Raw genomic sequence first — 21714 nt, forward strand, 5'->3', positions numbered from 1 at the left:
CCAGGCAGTGTGCTAGAGGCAGGGGACACAAAAAGATGAACAAGAAAGCTTCTGCTCTTCACAGACAATGAAACTCACATGTGGTCACAAACTACAAATCCAGCCCAATCTCAACCATAAAATACAAATCATTATAAAAGACAGCAGCTATAAACATGCATTTCAGAAAATGTTTACATTTTTACAAAACCGTAGGCAAATAGTTACTAGTCATTAATCTTTATTTTAAGGAAACTCTAGTGATGTGTACTGTAACCATCATTTCTGGCCTTGGGGAAGACAGACACCAGCGACATTAAAATCTGGTAAAGAAAAGCATCTAAACCAGAGCACACATTTGTTTCAAACAGACTAAGCATTCATATGTTTAAATAGCCACATACTCAAGATAAACAAAATGTGGAGAATGTGTCCCACACACAATGGAGTATTATTCGGCCTTAAAAAGGAATGAAATTCTGACACATGCTACAGCATGGATGAATCTTGAGGACACTATGCTGCATCAATCAGCCTGACACAAAAAGACAAATCCTGTATAATTCCACTTGTATGAGGTTCCAAGAGTAGTCAAATTCATAGAGACAGAAAGGAGAATGGTTGCCAAGGACTGGGAGAAGGAGAAATGGAGAGTTAGTGTTTAATGGGTATAGAGTTTCGTGCTGGAAAATGAAAACATTCTGGACATGGGTGGTGGTGAGGGCAATGTGAATGTGCTAATGCCACTGAACTGTGTACCTAAAAATGATTATAATGATAATTTTAAGTGACGCATGTTTTACTACAAAAAATATCCAGGTATTTAGATATTATCAATTAACAATGCTAATAGTGAAACACTTCATGGCAAGCCCTAGAAGTGCTAAGAGTCAGCTTTTCTGACTCTCATCCTAGTGTATTATGGCTCTGGATGTTAAATGAGACCTTAATGATGACCCATATGGGCAGTATGGTTGTGTATTTTTTTAAAAGGGAGAAAGAAAAAAAACCCAATATACATAAAAATGTTCTTACCTCCACTTGCATATTCCATGATTAGGTAGAGTGTTTTTTCAGTTTCAATGACTTCGAATAACTTCACTGGGGGAGAGGAGAGGATACAGAAGAAAAAAGAGACAAATGTCTGTATGCACAAACCATGCACATATAAACTGTAACTATGAAAAGCAACCTTTTCCCTGTTAAAGATTTTAATAGCTGGCCCTCTAAAAAATGCTTTTAGGGAATTTTATCAAATACCACAACAACAGAAAAGAGTCTATGAAAGCATGGAATTCCATAAAAATAAAGATTATTTCTGAGTGTTCAGTGTGACTTCCGTATGTGCTCAGCAGTCCAGCAAGGTGTACCTGAGCTCACTTCCTCTGTCATCCTCACTGTCCTTCAGCATGTCTGTGTTAGCTAGCTGCCCTCCCAGCACCCCAGGAAAAGTGGTCAGCCTGCAGCAACTGCTCAGTTCTACTCTACTCCAACAAATGCAAATCTAGCTGCTTATGATTATGGCTTTAAGGATGTAATTCTATTTGAGACCTTTATTGCTTGGGAAACTTATGACAACTTTCAAAGAACAAGGTTCCTTTGTTACTTTTCTGATGCCAAAGATGGAAAGAAGTAGAGGGATTATACTGCAATTAATTGGGGGGGGGAATCTTTTTTATAAGAATCATTTTCAGTAGGTCAGGGTGATTTTCCTACAGCAGTCTTTTGTTACAGATGGAACTATTTCTATTATTGCTAATTCATAAAATCTTATTAGAAATATATACATTTTTGGCTGAGTATGGTGGGTCATGCCTGTAATCCCAGCACTTTGGGAGGCTGAGGCAGGTGGATCGCTTCTGCTGAGGAGTTGGACACCAGCCTGGGCAACATGGCAAAATCCCCTCTCTACAAAAAAATGCCAAAAATTAGCTGGGTGTGGTGGCATGCGCCTGTAGTCCCAGCTACTCAGGAGGCTGAGGTGGGAGAATGGCCTGAGCCAGTGTGGTGGAGGTTGCAGTGACCCGAGATCATGCCACTGCACTCCAGCCTGGACAACAGAGCTAGACCCTGTCTCAAAAAAAAAAAAAAAAAAAAGAATACACACACACACACACACACATATTTAAAAAATGAAACTGGAGTAAATCTCTGAAGCTATCAAATCACCATTGTGCATATCTACTTTATTTTGTTAATATTTACTTTAAGTTTACCCAAAACTGGGGGGTATGCTAGTGTTTCATATTTCAGGCAATTTTCTGAGGCTTTAATAGAGTATCAGGCCAAACAAAATGCCTAACATAGCGGTCAGTAAATGTTTGATGAACTGATGAATAAAGCTATCATACCATTCCCCAGACTCTGATATGTTACGACTGTGAAGAAAAGCCACTTCAGAAAGTTAAGGCACATGTGTTGGTAAGCTGCATAAAAATAAAACCCTTCTAATCTTCCAATGAAAATTTGGGTCTTCTGGGAAAACTATGTTAATGCAATAGGAATTTTTTTTTAATTTCAATTTATTATCAAAGATATGTCAAGTTTTAAGTACAAAACTCTAATCAGGTCACAATTTAAGTAATTAAAAGACAAAATAAATATGTTTATGTTAGCTAGTTCTAGGCAATAGTGATAAAGTTTTTTTGTAGGGGGTGGGAGGACGGGTGTGAAAAGTTGGAATTTGAAATCCAGAGTTGGCTAGCTAGCCCCAAAGGATTGAAATGAAAATCAAGGAAACAAGATTTTCTTCCCACTATTATATTCCTTGTGAGTTTTTTCTTTTTTTTTTTTTTAATCCAACTATGAAGTTGTTCAGTGGTTTTTTCTTCAACCATACTTATTGATTCTAAATTTTTCTTCACATTTTAATTAATATCCCTGATATCAGGATGAAGGCTTGCTAGCATTTCTCTCAGTAGTATATGAAACAAGGAAACAAGAACACCTTTAAAGTAATGGTGGCTCAGACTGATGCAATAGGGCATACGCCTTTTGTTAAAAAAACAACTCTCTGTAAAAGCTTCTTTCTTCCTGTGGTGGTTCTGTTACTCTTCTATTCTTGTGCCTGATGCATTCTTGATAGGCTACCCTTGATACTAAACATCAACCCTTTCATTTCCTAAAACTGATGTTGACAGTAAACTGATTATGGGCTGTCTTAAGAGTGATTTCATTCTTGAAATATTATTTTTAGATTGTATGAGCTATCACTATACAAAAAAGCAGTTATGTAATTTTTTAAAAGCCCTATTACAATGTATATGGGATCGAAAGTTTTCACTGGGTCAGTATCAAGTCATTTGCTTATTCTCTTCTTGTTCCTACAGTTACTGTAAGGGAGGACCATGTCCCTTCCTCATCTTTAAACACACCTACTAGCACCTGGCACAGAGTTGTGCACACAGAAGAAACAGAAAACAAATCTTTGATTTATAAAATAATTCCTATCACAATTTCATTAGATAGTAAGTATTCCATCTTTTAAATAAGTATTTTCTTAGGACACACAGCAAAAAGTATTGGACCTCTGAAATATCCATTTTAGAAATTTTTAAGTTTATTATTATTATTACTTTTTTTTTTTTTTGGTAGAGACGGGGTCTCGCTCTGTTGCTTAGGCTGGTCTTGAGCTCCTGACCTCCAGCAAACCTCCTGCCTTGGCTTCCCAAAGTGCTGGGATTACAGGCATGAGCCACTGTGCCCAGCCCCTTTGAAAATATTAATTCTGACTTCCTATAATTCCCTTCTATCTACTCATGCAATACAATTATATTTTCTAATATACTTAAAAATTAGAAAATTATAATCAGATTACAGATGTTTCTACCAGATTAAAGCTTTAAATTCAACGTTTAATACCTAAGCTTTTAACCTGTCTTCAGTAATTTCAAAAAGCTAATACAAATGATCAACAACTTGTATATATATTTTACTAGAAGTGTACTCTACCATTTCTAGAATACGTGTTTAGCTTTATGACATAATTTCAAGAATGTATTTAGACCCAAAAGTATTTAAAAAAGCAGAAAGTACCTATATTGGGATGATTTAAAATCTTCATTATTCTTACTTCTCTGAAGAGCTAAAAAAAAAAAAACAAAACACATAATCCCCCCAACACAAGTTATTAAACATTATATTCCACTGTTGTAATATAAATTTAAATTTTTCTCGTAGATAACAGATTCATTGCTAATGTTTATTATTCCATATCTAAGACTAATATGAAAGTCCAGAATATCTCTGAGGTAGTTTTAATAAACTATTACCAAATAGTATTCCCAAATGCTTCCATTTATTAAAAACAGCAGAGGTCTCAAAGGGGGATGGTAACATACTCTGAATTTTACAATGCTATCTTGAAAACATAAGATCAGACTTACGTAGGAATAATTTCTGTGATTAAACTTAGTCTGATTCAGTATCTACCCAGGGCTCCCAACTCTGCGAATCAAAACCTGTATGGTTCCAGTGAAATACATCATGAGCATATTAAACTGATAATTCCAAATAATTCTATTAGAAGACTATAAACAGAACCACCTTGGGAAATCCTCACTGGAGAATACAGGTAACTTAGCGTGGAGGTTGTGGTGACTATTACATTAGTGACCCTCATGAGTCATGCCTTACGTGTTCACGCTTTTGTGGAGTGCCCCTTTCATGCTGACATTAGACCTGGCCACGTAATCTGCTTTGGCCAATGGGACCTTAGCAAACTGAAGCAAGCAGAGGCTGGATAAAATTCTTGGGCATCATGACTTGCTCTCTTGGAGCACTGTGGAGGAGCTGGTCTGGCCTCTTTGGGGATGAAGGGTAGTTATTTAAAGAGACAGACCCTCTGTTGTAACTGCATCCAGCCCCTGCCAAACCACCAGCTGAATTCAGCCACACAAGTGAACCCAGGTGAGACCTTAAGAAAAACCAGCCGAGCGCGGTGGCTCACGCCTGTAATCCCAGCACTTTGGGAGACCAAGGTGGGTGGATCACTTGAGCTCAGGAGTTCAAGACCAGCCTGGGCAACATGGTGAAACCCCGACTCTACTAAAAATACAGAAATTAGCTGGGCGCAGTAGCATGTGTCTGTAGTCCCAGCTACTCGGGAGGCTGAGCAAGAAAATCACTTGAGCCTGGGAAGTGGAGGTTGCAGACAGCTGATGGTGCCACTGCACTCCAGCCTGGGCGACAAAGCGAGACCCTGTCTCAAAAAAACAAACAAAAAACCGTCCAACCAAGACCAGCAGAGCTTCCTAGCCATTCCACAGAATAAGGAGAAATATTAAATTGCTGTTGTATAAATACATGTTGTGAATTCAGAGCAGGTTCTTATCATTATGGCCTGGGTTAATATAACCCAGAAAAACAACAGGATTTTAGAGACCATCCTATTCAACCCTCTTGCAAACAAGAGGAAACCAGGAAAAGAAAGAAAAAGATCTTCTAAGGTCCTGCTATCCTTCTGTGGGGAATGTGTCCGGAACCTAGTCTCCTAACACCCAGGATACAACCTCCAGGAGGCAAAAGCTGGGAAAAACCTTGGAAGAGGAGAAGCAGCGGCCTATGTGGAAAGGAAGCTGGTGAGAAATCACAGGACTCTCACCATACTTGTCTTTGTCCACTGTGTCTAATCTAAAATTGAATTAGCAGCTAAGAGGAGATGGACATGACCAGATTTTTTTGTTAATTTATTTTTATTTTTTGAGACAGGGTCTCGCTCTGCTGCCCAGGTTGGAGTGCAGTGGTGTGATCATAGTTCACTGTAGCCTTGACCTCCTGGGCTCAATCAATCCTCCCCCTCAGCCTTCCAAAGTGCTAGGATCACAGGTGTGGGCCACCGTGCCCAGCCCATGGACAGGATTTGACATATAACCTTACGCTCAGAATTTTAAAACATGTAATCAGATAAATAACCTTTCCTATCTAAAATACTGCCTCATTTTTGAAGGGAGGAGCATTTTTATCTCCAACATAAACATCTCCCTTTGCTACTGTGGTAATTCCTACATTTTATGTTCTGAGATGAGAAGATAGTCACCCAAATAAATTCCTGACAACCATTCAGGCCTGAGTTCTTTTTTGGCTCTCCTCTGTTAAACTAACACAGAAATCTTGTTTTCCAATCCATTATAGTTGAATTGGTAGCTAGAATTCAAATCTCCCAATTACTTCCCAACTGCTAAATTAGAATACCTCCTGGAGGTTGCAGTGAGCTGAGATCGTGCCACTGCACTCCAGCCTGGGTGACACAGCAAGACTCCATCTCAAAAAAAAAAAAAAAAAAGACAACAATCTCCACTTTGGATGCCATATCAATATAGCTCAGGATACAGCACTGAGAATGAAACCCTGACCATGGCCATAGCATCCCTGCATCCTGCAACTTCTGCATACCCCTCAAAGGTATGTTCTAGTCACCCCAACTCCTTTTAGTTACTAGAACATACTAAGTTTATTTGTTTGTTTATTTTTGAGACGGAGTCTTACTCTGATGCCAAGGCTAGAATGCAGTGGCACAATATCGGCTCACTGCAACCTCCGCCTCCCAGGTTCAAGGGATTCTTCTGGCTCAGCCTCCAGAGTAGCTAGGATTGTAGGTCCCACCATGCCTGGCTAATTTTTGTATTTTTAGCAGAGATGGAGTTTTGACATGTTGGCCAGGCTGGTCTCGAGCACCTGACCTCAGGTGATCTGTCTGCCTTGGCCTCCAAAGTGCTGGGATTACAGATGTGAGCCACCGCGCCTGGCCACAGAACATACTAAATTCCTTTAAATGTCTTCTCCCTTTTCATCCTTTAAGTCTCAGGCAGATTCTCTGAAAATATATCTAAGTAGGTCTCCTTGTTTTACATCATAGCCCATCTGTTCACTTCTTTCCTGGGATGTCTTTCAAGCTATGAAGACACATTTTTGTGCACCTGTTTGTTATCCTTGTGTCACCCACAGGGAGCATGCCTATCTCCTTTCACTACTGTATACCTGAAACCAAGCCTGGCACACAACTGAAATGCATTTGTTTGAGAAATGCCTGCATGAAAGCACTAACTACCAACAACTGTGGTCTGAGCTAGCCTCAGCATTCTAATGACCACACAGCTTTTAAATCCTCCACAGCACAATACTTGTTACAGAGTTGTCACAGTTCTGATGACAGGGGAGCAGGTCAAATGAAGGCAATCATTTTTAAGTCTCTACTAACAGTACAGTAGAAATGAAACAAAGTGAATTAGAGCCAAAAAGCAGGAAAAAGATGGACTATTATAGGAATTCAAAAGATTTGGCTTTAAGTTGCTAAGTTCTGGAGGAATTTGTTAGGCAGCAGTGGATAACTAATATTCTGCAGACACCATATTAAAATGTGAGAACCCCTGAGTTACAGCAGAGGTCATACCAGGGATGCAATGTGAAAACAAAAAGGACAGGTAAATGAGACCAGATAGAGAGATGACTAGTACAAATTTAATTCTGTAGGCAAAAAGAGCAGCCAAAGAATCCCAAGAGAGGTAGTGGCAGGATATTAGCCCAAATAACTTTATGTATTCACCTCTCTATTGGAATTATGTATTAGGTAGATACTGGCAGGCAGCAAATGTGTAAATAAGCTTTATGCTAAGTTAAACAAGCAGGACAGGGAGGAAGCAGGAAGCTAACAGTTATCTAGTGCCTGCTGTGTCTGACGCACAGAGCCAGATGCTTCACATCCACAATCTTATCTAAGCTTAATTTTCACAACTCTATCAGCTGAGTATGATCATCTCCAATATACAGAGAAAGACGACTGAGACAGGTTAGGAAACTCATCCAAAGACTCAGCTAATACATGCTGGAGCCAGAATTCTCACTTTGGGTTGCCTGACTCCAAAGTCCTACGCTCATCTCAGGATTCCACATTGCTACCTTAGAAATTTAACTAAAAAAAAAATCAACAAATTATAAGCTGCTGATATAGAAAAGTCCAGAGCAACAGGTGGGTATTGGCACAGAGCTTTTTACGAAGTTGACAATTTGCATACAAGTGAGATAAAAATGCCAGAGACTTCATAATCTCTGAATCTGATGACCAAAGATAGTTAAATTTGGATAGGAATAATGTACTGAAAGGCAAAGTGAACTTTAAGGAAAGTCCCTATAAGGACTATACCAGAAAAATTTTAAAAGTTTTGTAATTGTAAAAGGCCATTTAAATAAGAGAAACATCTTATTTCTACTATCTTTTTTTTTTTTTTTTTTTTTTTTGAGATGGAGTCTCGCTCTGTCGCCCAGGCTGGAGTATAGTGGCGCCATCTCGGCTCACTGAAAGCTCTGCCTCCCAGGTTCACACCATTCTCCTGCCTCAGCCTCCCTAGCAGCTGGGACTACAGGTGCCCGCCATCACGTCCAGCTAATTTTTGTATTTTTAGTAGAGACAGGGATTCACCGTGTTAACTAGGATGGTCTTGATCTCCTGACCTCGTGATCCGCCTGCCTCGCCTTCCCAAAGTGCTGGGATTACAGGCGTGAGCCACCGCCCGGCCTATTTCTACTATCTTAATACAACTTATTTCTCCACATTCCCTTTTCAATCTTAAATAGATGTTAGTTGGAAAAAAAAATCAAATTACATAGGAACGTATAAATTGAAAGAATTCTCTCCTTACTGATCAATCTATATCCTCCACACATTTTCACATCTATACATCCTCTATGGAACTGGTACACAAGAGGAGAATAAACACCTTTGAAGGCAAAGATTTGGAATCCTGGCAATGGGAATATCAAGGACACTAAATCTATGGTATCAAAAAAGTAAAGAAACATGTCCCAATAGCCAGGACCTGGGAGTTGTCAAGTACTACCGTTGGAAAAAGAAAATTTTACCTTTTGACAAGTAGAAAAGAGAGAGAGAGAGAGAGAATTTTAGTCTCTAGTTAAAAAAAAAAAAAAAAAAAAAAAAGACAATTTTACCAACCAATACGAAAGTAAAATGAGTATGTGAAAGAGAACACGGGGGTTACAGACATCAAACTGATCTAAACCATCACAATGAAGGTGTTCAGTCTCCCTTCTCCAGATACACAGATATGGGACAGAAGACCAGGCCACCTAAGTCACTCCCTCATCTGTCCCTTTGCCTCAATTACCACAGCACCTAAATGGAAGAGTACATCAAAGGCCCTCTCAGACAAACCAAGACAGAGAGGCTGGCAAAGTTCATAAGAAGGAATTTTCAAGAAAATGCATTTGTGTAAAAAAGGAAAAAAAAAATTTGCTTCTTAATGTATAGAGTATCTCCGGAAGGACTCAAAGGAACTGATGTCACTGGTTGCCACAGGCTGGTCTGGTCTCCCAAGTGCTAGGTAGGTAACCTATTTTAAAGACGACCCCTTCCCCAAATGCTCTAAGTCTCAAAGACGAATCCACTGTGACCGCTGGGTATCTCCTCCCTCTCTTGGGGCTCTTCCTGAGAATGCCTCAGTACTCAATTCCTGGACTCTTCCCCTCCTTTTTAATTCCTTTACCATCATTTAGTGAATCTTTGGGGAAACAAAGATAAATGTACCAGTATTTAGTCCTATATGCTAATATTTTTAATTCCCAATTTTAGAATGGATATTATAAGTGAAACTGAACTGTAGTTTTCTTTCCTGTTTCCAATATATTTCAATAGCAATGTTTCTGAATTTCGGAAAAGAATTTGGAAGTTCCTCTTCTTAAGTTCTGGAACAGCTGAACAGAGACAGAGTATGTACTCACAGTAGATCTCAAAGAATTCAATCATGAATTCCAGGTTTGGCAATATTTTAACCACTTTCTCAACTTCTGTTGTTACTGATGTGTATCGATTCTTTTCTAGAGTTAATTTTGGTAAGTCATGTTTTCCTAGAAAATTATCAATTTCTTTGGATATTCTAACATTTTTCAGAGTTGTAGAAAAGGTTTCTTTATAATAATTTAAATTCTTCAGTATCTGGTATTTCCCCCTCATTTGTCTGTGTTTTCTCTCCCTTCCTCCTGGCAACACCTAGTAGCTTATCTATTTCATTGCCTCTCTTCTCACTTCCTTCGGGGGGGCAGGGGGACACCAAAGTTTTGGATTTACCATTTCTACTGTTTTCAAATTCATTGTTTTCTGCCTTTAGCTTTACTAACTCCTCACATTATTATTTATTCCTGAGATTTATTTTGTTCCCTTTTCTAAACTATTAGTTTAATGTTTAATGCATTCCTTGTCATTCTTGTTTAATAATGTGTTTAAGGCTACATTTCCGGGAGCACCAAAAAGCAGTATTACATAGGTTCTGACACACAGCTTATTATCATTAATTTCTAGATATACTGCAATTTTTGTTTGTAATTTTTCTTTGATCCAAGAATTCTGTGTGTTTTAGGTTCCACATGTTTGTATATTTTGTTTGGTTCTATTTTTATTGCTCTACATTAGAACTACAGCCTAGAAAGATGTTAGTCTGGCTTATTCAAATGTTATATATTGCCCAACTCTGAGAAAATAATATATCTCATAGTCATCACACATTGGAATAGTTATGACAATAACATCCCAGCACACAGCTGTTACGTATCCTGAAAAGGGGATTAAAACAGCTATAATATGGGCTAATGGAAGTGCTGTTTTTTTTTTTTTTTTTTTTTTTTTGAGACGGAGTCTCGCTCTGTCACCCAGGCTGGAGTGCAGTGGCATGATGTCCGCTCACTGCAAGCTCCGCCCGCCGGGTTCACACCACTCTCCTGCCTCAGCCTCCCGAGTAACTAGGACTACAGGTGCCAGCCACCATGCCCAGCTAATTTTTTTGTATTTTTTAGTAGAGACGGGGTTTCACCCTGTTCACCAGGATGGTCTCAATCTCCTGACCTCGTGATCCGCCTGCCTCGGCCTCCCAAAGTGCTGGGATTACAGGCGTGAGCCACCGCACCTGGCCATGGAGGTGCTGTGTATTAAGATACGTACCTTTTTTTCCCTACTTACTGTGTAATTAATGAATGGCCTAAAAGAGTTAAGTGATAAAGTCTTCCCTGTCATGCCTGTGTTTCTATTAATTTAGCTCAGACTTTCACCCACGTATTTTGAGGTTCTGGTTATCATTTGGTGTCCTATCATTAAAAATAAAATTTAAAAATTTGAAAATAAAATAAAAATAATTGCTTTTCAAATGGCAATTGTTAAGTGAACCAGAATAACCACTTCTGAAGAACAAAGTATGTGTTTAGACATGGAGACTCTGTCCACGATGCAGATCAGTAAAGAAAGGAGAGGTGAGGCAGCAAGTGATTATACATACGAAAAACCATGAAACTGGATCCCTACCTTGTAACACATGACTGCTGGTGGCTTAAAGATTACTTTAAACACGTGAACACAACAGAGAAAAATATGTTTATGACCCCAGGTAGAGAAGAATTTCTTAAAGAAGACACAAAAAAGGCCGGGCGTGGGGGCTCACGCCTGTAATCCCAGCACTTTGGGAGGCCAAGGTGGGTGGATCACGAGGTCAGGAGATCGAGACCATCCTGGATAACATGGTGAAACCCTGTCTCTACTAAAAATACAAAAAAAATTAGCCGGGCGTGATGGTGGGCACCTGTAGTCCCAGCTACTTGGGAGGCTGAGGCAGGAGAATGGCATGAACCCAGGAGGTGGAGCTTGCAGTGAGTCAAGATCGTGCCACTGTACTCCAGCCTGGGTGACAGAGCGAAACTCCGTCTCAAAAAGAAAAAAACAAAAAAAAAGAAGAACACACAAAAAGTGCAAAGCATATAAAAAAAAAAGACTGATAAATTCAACTGCTTTAAAATTAGGAGCCTCTGCTATTCACTGAGAGACAATATCAAGAGAGTGAAGATACACCATCAAGTAGAAGGTATGTGCCACATATATAATAGTATCCATGATATATAATGATATCCTAAAATAACTAAGAAAAAATCCACTAGAAATTAAACAAAAGATGAATAGGTACTTCACAGAAGAAACAAAAAACCTAAATATGAAAAGATGCATGACCTCATCAGTAATCAGGAAAATGTTACATTAAAACCACAATGAGATTTTTTTTTTTCTTTTTTTTTTTTTTAAGAGAGGCTCTTGCTCTGTTACCCTGGCTGGAGTGCAGTGATGCAATCACAGCTCTCACTGCAGCTGTAAACTCCTGGGCTTAATCAATCCTCAGCCTCCCAATTATCTGAGACCACAGCTATGTGCCACCATGCCCAGATAATTAAAAAAAAAAAAAAAATCTTTTTGTAGATACAGAGTCTTGCTCTGTTGCCCAGGCTGGTCTTGAACTCCTAGTTTCGAGAGATCTTCCCATCTCAGGCTCCCAAAGTGCTGGAATTTCAGGAGGAAGCCACCATGCCTGGCCAAATATCACTTTTATATCTACCAACTGATAGCACAATTTTTTTGTTTTTTTGAGACGCAGTCTCGCTCTGTCGCCAGGCTGGAGTGCAGTGGCGCGATCTCAGCTCACTGCAACCTCCACCTCCCGGGTTCAAGCAATTCTCCTGTGATGGCACAAATTTTAAAAAATCAGAAAATCAAATTTTGATGAGGATGCTACATTACTTGTGCTCTCTTACACACTACTGATCGAAATATAAATTAGCACACCTGCTCTGAAAATAATTTGGCCTTCTCTAATGAAGAAGGAGGATGTGCAAACAGACTGTGTGATACAAGAATTCTAAGTATATATATTTAAGAAACTCTTCATAAGTGTGCCAGGACACACAGAGGACAGACAATTCATAGCAGTCATGTTTGCAATACAAAAAGCAATCCAAATGTCTCTGAATCACAGAATAAATACAGAGTGACATATTCACATAATGGGGTACTATATATTTTTGAAAATGGACATAGCAGTGAAGGTGAATTACAGCAAAATACATCAACATGGAACACAATGTAGGTAAAAGAAAGCAAAAGCGGCTGGGCATGGTGGCTCACACCTGTAATCCCAGCACTCTGGGAGGCTGAGGCGGGCGGATCACTTGAAGTCAGGAGTTCAAGACCAGCCTGGCCAACATGGTGAAAACCCGTCTCTACTAAAAATACAAAGATTAGCTGGGTGTGGTGGTGCACGCCTGTAATCCCAGATACTTTGGAAGCTGAGGCAGGAGAATCACTTGAATCCAGGAGGCAGAGGCTGCAGTGCTGAGATCACACCACTGTACTCCAGCCTGGATAACAAGAGCGAAACTCCGTCTTAAAAAAAAAAAAAAAAAAAAAGAAGCAAAGCAAAAGCCAATAGGAGAATACACATAGCATGAGTCCATTTATACAATATTTTAAACTTTATACTACATTGGTGGGGCGCGGTGGCTCACGCCTGTAATTCCAGCACTTTGGGAGGCCAAGGTGGGTGGATCACTTGAGGTCAGGAGTTCAAGACCGGCCTGGCCAACATGGTGAAACCTGGTCTTTACTAAAAATACAAAAATTAGCTGGGTGTGGTGGCGCACGCCTAAAATCCCTGCTACTCAGGAGGCTGAGGTACCAGAATCGCTTGAACTTGGGAGGCAGAGGTTACAGTGAGCTGAGATCGCATTACTGCATTCCAGCCTGGGAGACAGTGCGAGACTCAGTCTCAAAAAAACAAACAGACAAACAAAAACAAAAGAAACAAAAAACAGACAAAAAAAACCTTTACACTACATTGATGAGGCATCCATATGTGGTAAAATTATACGGACAAAGCAAGAAGATAATAACACAAAATCCTGTTAGTGGTTACCCAGTAGGTGGGCAATGAAGAAGGGGAATCAGGTTGAGGAGGGGCACAATATGGGACTGATTTAAAGGTATGGTTGAAGATCTACTTCTTGAAGCAGGTAGTGTAAGGGTGCTCATCTCATATACATATTTATATGCTAAACACAGAACATTCTTTTGTATGTAGTCAGTATTTAATAAAAATTAAAAACTAAATTTTAAAAAGTTGCTTAGCTTTAGCTGAGTAATACAACAAAGCATTTTTCTAAAAATGCAAAATAAGAGTAGCAACAATGTGTGTGCTTTTTTTTTTTTTTTAATTAGAGATGGAGTCTTGCTCTGTCACCCAAGCTGGAATGCAGTGGCATGAACATGGTTCACTGCAGCCTCGACCTCCCGGGCTCAAGCAATCCTCCAGCCTCAGCCCCCCAAGTAGCTAGGACTACAGGTGTGCACCACCACATTTGGCTAATTTCTGTATGTAGAGACAGGGTTTTGCCATGTTGCCCAGGCTGGTCTTGAATTCCTGAGCTCATCAATCTGCCTGCCTTGGTCACCCAAAGTGCTGGGATTACAGGCTTGAGCCACCACACCTGGCCAATAATGTGGTTTTTATGATCAAATATTTCAAAGGCAAACTAAGAATTTTCCCATCTCCCAAACTCAAGGTTCTGGTGGTCAAGATTCCTAGAATCAGAGCAACATCAGGAAAAATTAATTTGATGTTAAAATGAATTTGGTACTAACAAAATTAACTTATCAGATTTTACTAGGTATCTACCACATGCAAGCTGAATTTCCATATGTTCCTTTGCTATCCTTCCCATACGGACAGTACTATGAATGACTGGCTCCAGGGGAACTTACGCAAAGAAAGCTATTTGATGTTATAAATTTAGGTTCTAAGGCTAGTTCAGTCCCTTATTCACTGGATGAGTGAACAAGCCACAAAATCTTGAGAGTTTTAACCTACTTATCTATAAGATAGATTTTGAAAACAGCTACTTTGGCCTGGCGTGGTGGCTCACACCTGTAATCCCAGCACTTTGGGAAGCTGAGGCAGGTGGATCACCTGAGGTCGGGAGTTCCAGACCAGCCTGACCAACATGGAGAAACCCCGTCTCTACTAAAAATACAAAAAAATTAGCTGGGTGTGGTGGCGGGTGCCCGTAATCCCAGCTACTCGGGAGGCTGAGGCAGGGGAATCACTTGAACCAGGGAGGTGGAGGTTGCGGTGAGCCAAGATCACGCCATTGCACTCCAGCCTGGGCAACAAGAACAAAACTCTGTCTCAAAACAAAAACAAAACAAAAAAAACAAAAAAAAAAACCAAAAGAAAACAGCTGCATCACAGGACTGTTGTGAAAAGTACATGCAATGATGTAAAATAAACTGTGTGTAGAATTTGACTCCAGGAGCTATACTACCTAATCCCAACCCAGCTGTACCACTCACTGAGCCTAGGTAACTTGACCTCCCTGACCCTGTCACCTCTACAATGAAAGGATGCTTGACATACAGAGTGCATGGAACAGCACCTGGCACACAATAAACTCCTGACATGTGTTTGTGATTCTGTTACTGTTATAATTCTCTCACAAAGGCCTAATTTGTACCCAAGTTTATATTTTCTGCAAATGGGTCCAGGCCATGCTCTAAGCTTAACCCACTTAAAATACTTGGTTCCTTGGTGACTTTTCTAAAATAGCATAATGAATCCTTGGTACAATGAAAAATATACTTTAGCTGGGTATGGTGGTGTGTACCTGTAACCCCAGCTCCTTGGAAGGCAGACTGGAATCCTCGGAAGGAGGATGCTTGAACCCAGGCGTCTGAGACCAGCTTGGGCAAGATAGTGAGACCTCGATTCTAAAAACAAACAAACAATCTAAAATACACTCCACTATTCTCAGTTTATAATGTATTCTTTTTTTTTTTTTTTTGAGACGGAGTCTCACTCTAACGCCCAGGATGGAGTGCAGTGGCATGATCTCAGCTTGCTGCAAGCTCCACCTCCCGGGTTCACACCATTCTCCTGCCTCAGCCTCCCGAGTTTATAATGTATTCTAAATATCAACCTGTATTATTTCTTGACAAAACAAAAATGAGTCTGGCAAGAAATTTAAAAGTTTCTAAGGAATAAAGAAGCAACAATACTGAAAGCCGTATTTTTTTCTATTTCTTCTCTTTTGAAATCTAAAAATAAACAAACATATATACATTTTTATTCTCAATTTTTTTTTTTTCTGGCAGAGTTTCTCTTTTGTTGCCCAGGCTGGAGTGCAGTGGTGCCATCCTGGCTCACTGCAACCTCCACCTCCCGGGTTCAGGTGATTCTCCTGCCATAGCCTCTCGAGTAGCTGGGATTACAGGCACGTGCCACCACGCCTGGCTAATTTTTTTGTATTTTTAGTAGAGACGGGGTTTCACCACGTTCGTCAGGCTAGTCTCGAATTCCTCACCTCAGGTGATCCCACCCACCTGGGCCTCCCAAAGTGCTGGGATTACAGGAGTGAGCCACCGTGCCCGGTCTATTCTCAATATTTTAAATATGTATAATCAGGCTGGGGGCGGTGACTCATGCCTATAATCCTAGGGCTTTGGGAGGCCAAGATGGGAGGATTGCTTAAGCCCAGAAGTTCCAGGCTGCAGTGAGCTATGATCATGACACTACACTTCAGCTTGGGCTACAAAGTAAGACCCAGTCTCAATCAATCAAATCAATCAATCAATATAAGAAGTGCCTGTCTTGGATTTCATTTGCCATCTCCTCTTTGTATTAATTTATCAGATTTATGACACTGATGTGAATGTAGACACTAGATTTTAAATAACAGGCAAGACTGTAACAACTATTTTTACAGTGGTTACTACTTTTGTTAATGGCCTGAAAAGTCAATATAAGAAAATGAAAGAGAAAGGTAGTTAAAAAAAAAAAAAAAAAAGAACGAAAAGAAAAAGATGAAAAGAGTTGTTCAATGAAAGGGATTTCCAAAATAACCTGTGCTTCACCCAATAGAGAAAGGAGGCCAGGAACTGGTTACTAAGGCATTCCTAGGAAGAGTTCCAGAGAGGGAGAAAATATTCAGCAGTGGCAGTGGCAGTAACAGCTGTCTATGAAACTTAGAATATTTGTGGAAGGGGTCATCTTTAAAATAGGTTACTTTGCCAGGCACAGTGGCCACACCTGTAATTCAGCACTTTGGGAGGCCGAAGCGGGTGGATCACTTGAGGTAGGAGTTCAAGACCAGCCTGGCCAACATGGTGAAACCCTGTCTCTACTAAAAATACGAAAATTAGCTGGGTGTGGCAGTGGGTGCCAGTAATCCCAGCTACTTGGAAGGCTGAGGCAGGAGAATCACTTGAACTCGGGAGGCGGGGGTTGCAGTGAGCCGAGATGGCACCATTGCACTCCAGCCTGGCCAACACAGGGAGGCTCCGTCTCATAAATAAATAAAATAGGTTACTTTAGTTGGGTGTGGTGGTGCGTGCCTATAGTCCCAGCTACCTCAGGAGGCTGAGGTGGAAAGATACTTGAGCCCAGGAATTCGAGGCTGCAGTGAGCTCTGGTCTTGCTGCTACCTTCCATCCTGGGCAACAGGACAAGACCCCATCAATCAATCACTCAATCAATAAAAAATAAATAGACCGGGCGCGGTGGCTCACGCCTGTAATCCCAGCACTTTGGGAGGCCAAGGCGGGCAGATCAAGACCATCCTGGCTAACACGGTGAAACCCCGTCTCTACTAAAAATACGAAAAATTAGCCGGGCGTGGTGGCGGGTACTTGTAGTCCCAGCTACTCGGGAGGCTGAGGCAGGAGAATGGCATGAACCCGGGAGGCAGAGCTTGCAGTGAGCTGAGATCGCACCACTGCACTCCAGCCTGGGCGACAGCGCAAGACTCCATCTCAAAAAAAAAAAAAAAACATAATAAAATAAAATAAAAAATAAGTAAAATTGGAAGAGGAGAGAAATTAAGAACTTTGGGGGAAATTGAAGGCAGACTAGGAGCCATTCTCATCTGGGGTGTGTTCTGAGATCACCACATCTCTAGACCTGCCAAGATAGGATCTCTAGGGAGGAAAGGACTGTGAAGGAAATATGCTTTTTTCAAACTCCACAAATGTTTCTAATGTACAAGAAGGGTTGAAAAGTACTGGTTTAAGAAAACCAAATCAACAGTGCCCAAAATAACCCAGTGGTGGCAGCAGTAAAAGTAATTACACGATAGACCACATGAAAAGCATGAACTGGTTCTCCTTGCTTTCAAATTATAAGGTTCCCTGCTACATCCCATGACCAACATTCCCTAGGACACCAAAAAAGCCGCTATGCTACTGCTACAGAGCTTTAAGCACTAACAGTGGCTCCAAAGCAAATACTAGCTTTAAAAAGAAAACAGCCTCCCTCTTCCTGGGTAGGTGTCTGGTGCTTGAGGGGTATCAGAGTGGACCAGGCTTGAGGGGCACAATGAATAACCCTATACCTTCCAATTTGAAATTAGAAGCAAAAAAGGCTTCTAAAATATTAATTCACAGAAATGACTTCCAGAAATGACCTGATAAGATTATTCCTGACTGAACTGGATTCTGAATTCTTCTAGTTTTCTTTAACATCTGGCTACAACTTGCCAATGAAGAATGAGCTGCTCAATTTCAGAAGCCCTATAAACCAAAGCTGACAGCTTGATGTAAATTTCGAGTCTCATGCCTGATGTGTAGGCCACACAGAGAATTCACCAGAATGCCAGATGCCACAACCAGAGACATTCAAACTGCGAACCAGGACGAGAAGTTGTGGACTGCAGGCTATGGACAGCTTTTCCCAAGACTGTCAGAACAACAAGACCTCATAACAAGGCTTTTGCCCCTCTTAATTTTTCCTTACTAATGCCTACCTCCTTCACTTTGGCAGGATCATGCTGTAGCTAAAATTTCACCGTCAGCAGCTTCTGTGGGTAACTTGCACTCCCTACTTTATACTTAGCCCGGTCATGGAATGCTGGACTGCCTACTAAACATGGAGGAATCTGTGCAGTTCATGACACTTCTCGTTGCGATTTGGGTATGGTAGAGCAGACCACTTGGTTAAAATTGGCAGACTCCTTGTTTGGCTATACAATTTTAGCTGATTTGGTTCATAAAAACCCTGGCTTAGGAGCATACTCTAAATGCTTGGTGTGATCCTCATGATAGTCATAATGGTAGTCTCTCTGGTATGCTGTACCCTCCTAGAGTGTTAAGTGTCTCCATGTAGCCACCTATCGGATGTCAAATGGTTTCTCTCTGGCTAGAACAACAAAAACTCAAAAGAAACACACGATAATGAGAACACCCCATCAATGGCATGCTGAAACGGGAAACCCAAAATGATGGCAACTGAGAACAGCAGGGATATCCTAGGTTTTGGTTACACTCTTACCTAGGTGAAAGCCTGACCAAAAGGGAAGAATTGCTAAATAAAAATTATAGGAAGCCATTGTTTGGGACTAAGCTCCTGCATTAGGCCCCAGGAAACCAGGTTAAAATTAAAAATGGAGTAATCCCTGCTAAGGTTCCACATTCCCAAACCTAAATTAAGTTGTTATCTGACCTTCCTAGAAATCAGAAGAAAAGGAGATAACAGCTAATTTCCCAAACAGGACAGTTTATTATTTATTTATTTTTTGAGACAGAGTCTCGCCCTGTCACCCAGGCTGGAGTGCAGTAGTGTGATCTTGGCTCACTGCAACCTCCGCCTCCCAGGTTCAAGCGATTCTTGTGCCTCAGCCTACTGGGTAGTTGGGGCTATGTCACCACGCCCAATTAATTTTTGTATTGTTAGTAGAGATGCAGTTTCACCATGTTGGCCCGGCTGGTCTCGAACTCCTGGCCTCAGGTGATCCACCTGCCTTGGCCTCGCAAAGTGCTGCCATTATTGGCATGTGCCACTGTGTCCAGCCCGATTGAAGATTTAAACTGTCCTGGCTGAGCACGGTGGCTCAGGCCGGTAATCCCAGCACTTTGGGAGGCTAAGGCAGGCGGATCGCTTGAGGCCAGGAGTTGGGAGACCAGTCTGACCAACATGGTGAAACCCTGCCTCTACTAAAAATACAAAAATTAGCCAGGCGTGGTGGCACGCACCTGTAGTCCCAGCTACTCAGTGGGCTGAGGCAGGAGTATCTCTTGAACCTGGGAGGCGGAGGTTGCAGTGAGCCGAGATCACACCACTGCACTCCAGCCTGGGTCACAGGGTGAGACTCTGTCTCAAAAAAAAAAAAAAAAAAGAAAAAACTTCAATTGGCACAATAATAAAGTTCCTACTGCTTTAATCCTTACAGAAAAAAATGTAGTATGAAGTAACCTGATGTTAACTAATCGGTTACTTTTCTATGTGGTATAGTCTATTGTGGTCTATTGTTCTGTTTCCCTGTCCCTGCCTTACAAAAAAAGGAACTCTGAAAGGATCAATACACTCTTTGTTCTTTGCTTCAGCTTTTTTTTTTTTGAGACAGGGTCTTGCTCTGTTGCCCAGGCTGGAATGCAGGGGCACCATCACAGCTCACTGCAGCCTCCAACTTCTAGGCTCAAGTGATCCTCCCATCTTAGCCTCCTAAGTAGCTGGGACTACAGGTACACACCACCACACCTGGTTAATTTATTTAATTTTTTTTTGGTAGAGATGGGTCTCTATGCTGCCTAGGCTGATCTCGAATTCCTGAGCTCAAGTGATCCTCTCGCCTCAGGCTCCCAAAGTGCTGGGATTACAGGAGTGAGCCATTGCACCTGGCCTGCCTCAGCCTTCTTCAGCCTTTGCCTGTCTCTAAAGCCAACTTCTGCTCAGCTCATAGGAACACTTATTCTATTTTACGGAATGTAGTGTTGCCCTATTTTACAATCACGATAAGGCCAATGGAAGGAAGGGAGGGAGGAAGATTGAGGTGGGTATAAGCAGGATTTCCCTACAAAGACCCTGATGAAATCCATAGTCAATAATGCTTTAATAAATCCTAGTGGGTATTTTGCATATATTTGTGTTTAATGTTCCTTTTTTTCTTCCTCTGTAAATCTCATTAAAATTTAAAAACACAGGGATTTCCCTTTCTGTCTTACTAAGTCTAGATATTTAAGAATGGCGGTTGAATCTTACTCAAAAAATGCTTTACTACTGGGTCAGCAGTATCAACTTGGATGAATTCTCCATTGAAAGGTCTTGTTCTTGCCTTGTTTAATATTTTAATTGGATGGAGACATCCATATCCAATTTACATAACAGCTAATACAAATGACCCATTATTCCAAAATCCCCCAAAAGACTGGAATTAAGGCAGAAAATCAATTAAATGAATTTTAGCAGGAATCAAACAAATTCAGGTGGGGGGGGAAAAAACAATTCTAAGTATGGAATAAAGTAGGCTTCTGTTGAGCGAAGCTCCTGTGGGAGTACCCAAGGAGGCTGAGGGGATTTACTTTGCATAAGAGAAAATCAACAAGATCCAAAATAGCAACTTCTAAGGGCTGGTTATGTTTGGAGTGACTATAACTCCATATGACAAATAGTAAACAGTGTTGTAGAAGTTTCTAGAAGACAGATGCGAGTCTGAAGTAAGGGGAAAGCGCTCTAATAGCAAAGCCACTGAACACTGGAACAAGATGCTATGGGAAGGAGTGTGTCTCCATCCCTGAATGTGCTCAAGGTTGGCTAACTAACCAGCTATCATAAATACATTACAAAAAATCACTTATTTCATTACATGTGACAAATTTCTTTTTTTTTTTTTTTTTTTTTAGACAAAGCCTTGCTCTGTCACCTCCTGGGTTCAAGCAATTCTCCTGCCTCAGCCTCCTGAGAAGCTGGGATTATAGGCGTGTGCCACCACGTCCAGCTAATTTTTGTATTTTTAGTAGAGACGAGGTTTCACCATGTTGACCAGGCTGGTCTCGAACTCCTGACCTCAAGTGATCCACCCACCTTGGCCCGGGCAAGATAATGTGTAATCCCAGCAAGTGGAGGCTGAGGCAGGTGGATCACCTGAGGTCAGGAGTTT

The 21714-nt window shown here is 40.9% G+C and overlaps 1 protein-coding gene across 12 annotated transcripts in view; it reads right to left on the bottom strand.

Moving 5' to 3' along the window:
* MARK3 (microtubule affinity regulating kinase 3) overlaps window positions 1–21714 on the bottom strand; it is a 117412-nt gene that overhangs the window by 50885 nt on the left and 44813 nt on the right. For 11 of the 12 annotated variants that reach the window (XM_032134663.2, XM_032134662.2, XM_032134659.2 and 8 more), the window contains exons 4-5: window positions 4015–4063; window positions 1015–1080 (exon numbers count right to left, since the gene is read on the bottom strand). In XM_032134663.2, the coding sequence (XP_031990554.1) occupies window positions 1015–1080; window positions 4015–4063 (115 nt within the window). The remainder of the gene's footprint in view (window positions 1–1014; window positions 1081–4014; window positions 4064–21714) is intronic. The other variant, XM_032134664.2, reaches the window with a different exon arrangement.

The sequence above is a fragment of the Hylobates moloch genome, unplaced genomic scaffold (genome assembly GCF_009828535.3).
Source record: "Hylobates moloch isolate HMO894 unplaced genomic scaffold, HMol_V3 SCAFFOLD_16, whole genome shotgun sequence".
Lineage (NCBI taxonomy): Eukaryota > Metazoa > Chordata > Mammalia > Primates > Hylobatidae > Hylobates > Hylobates moloch.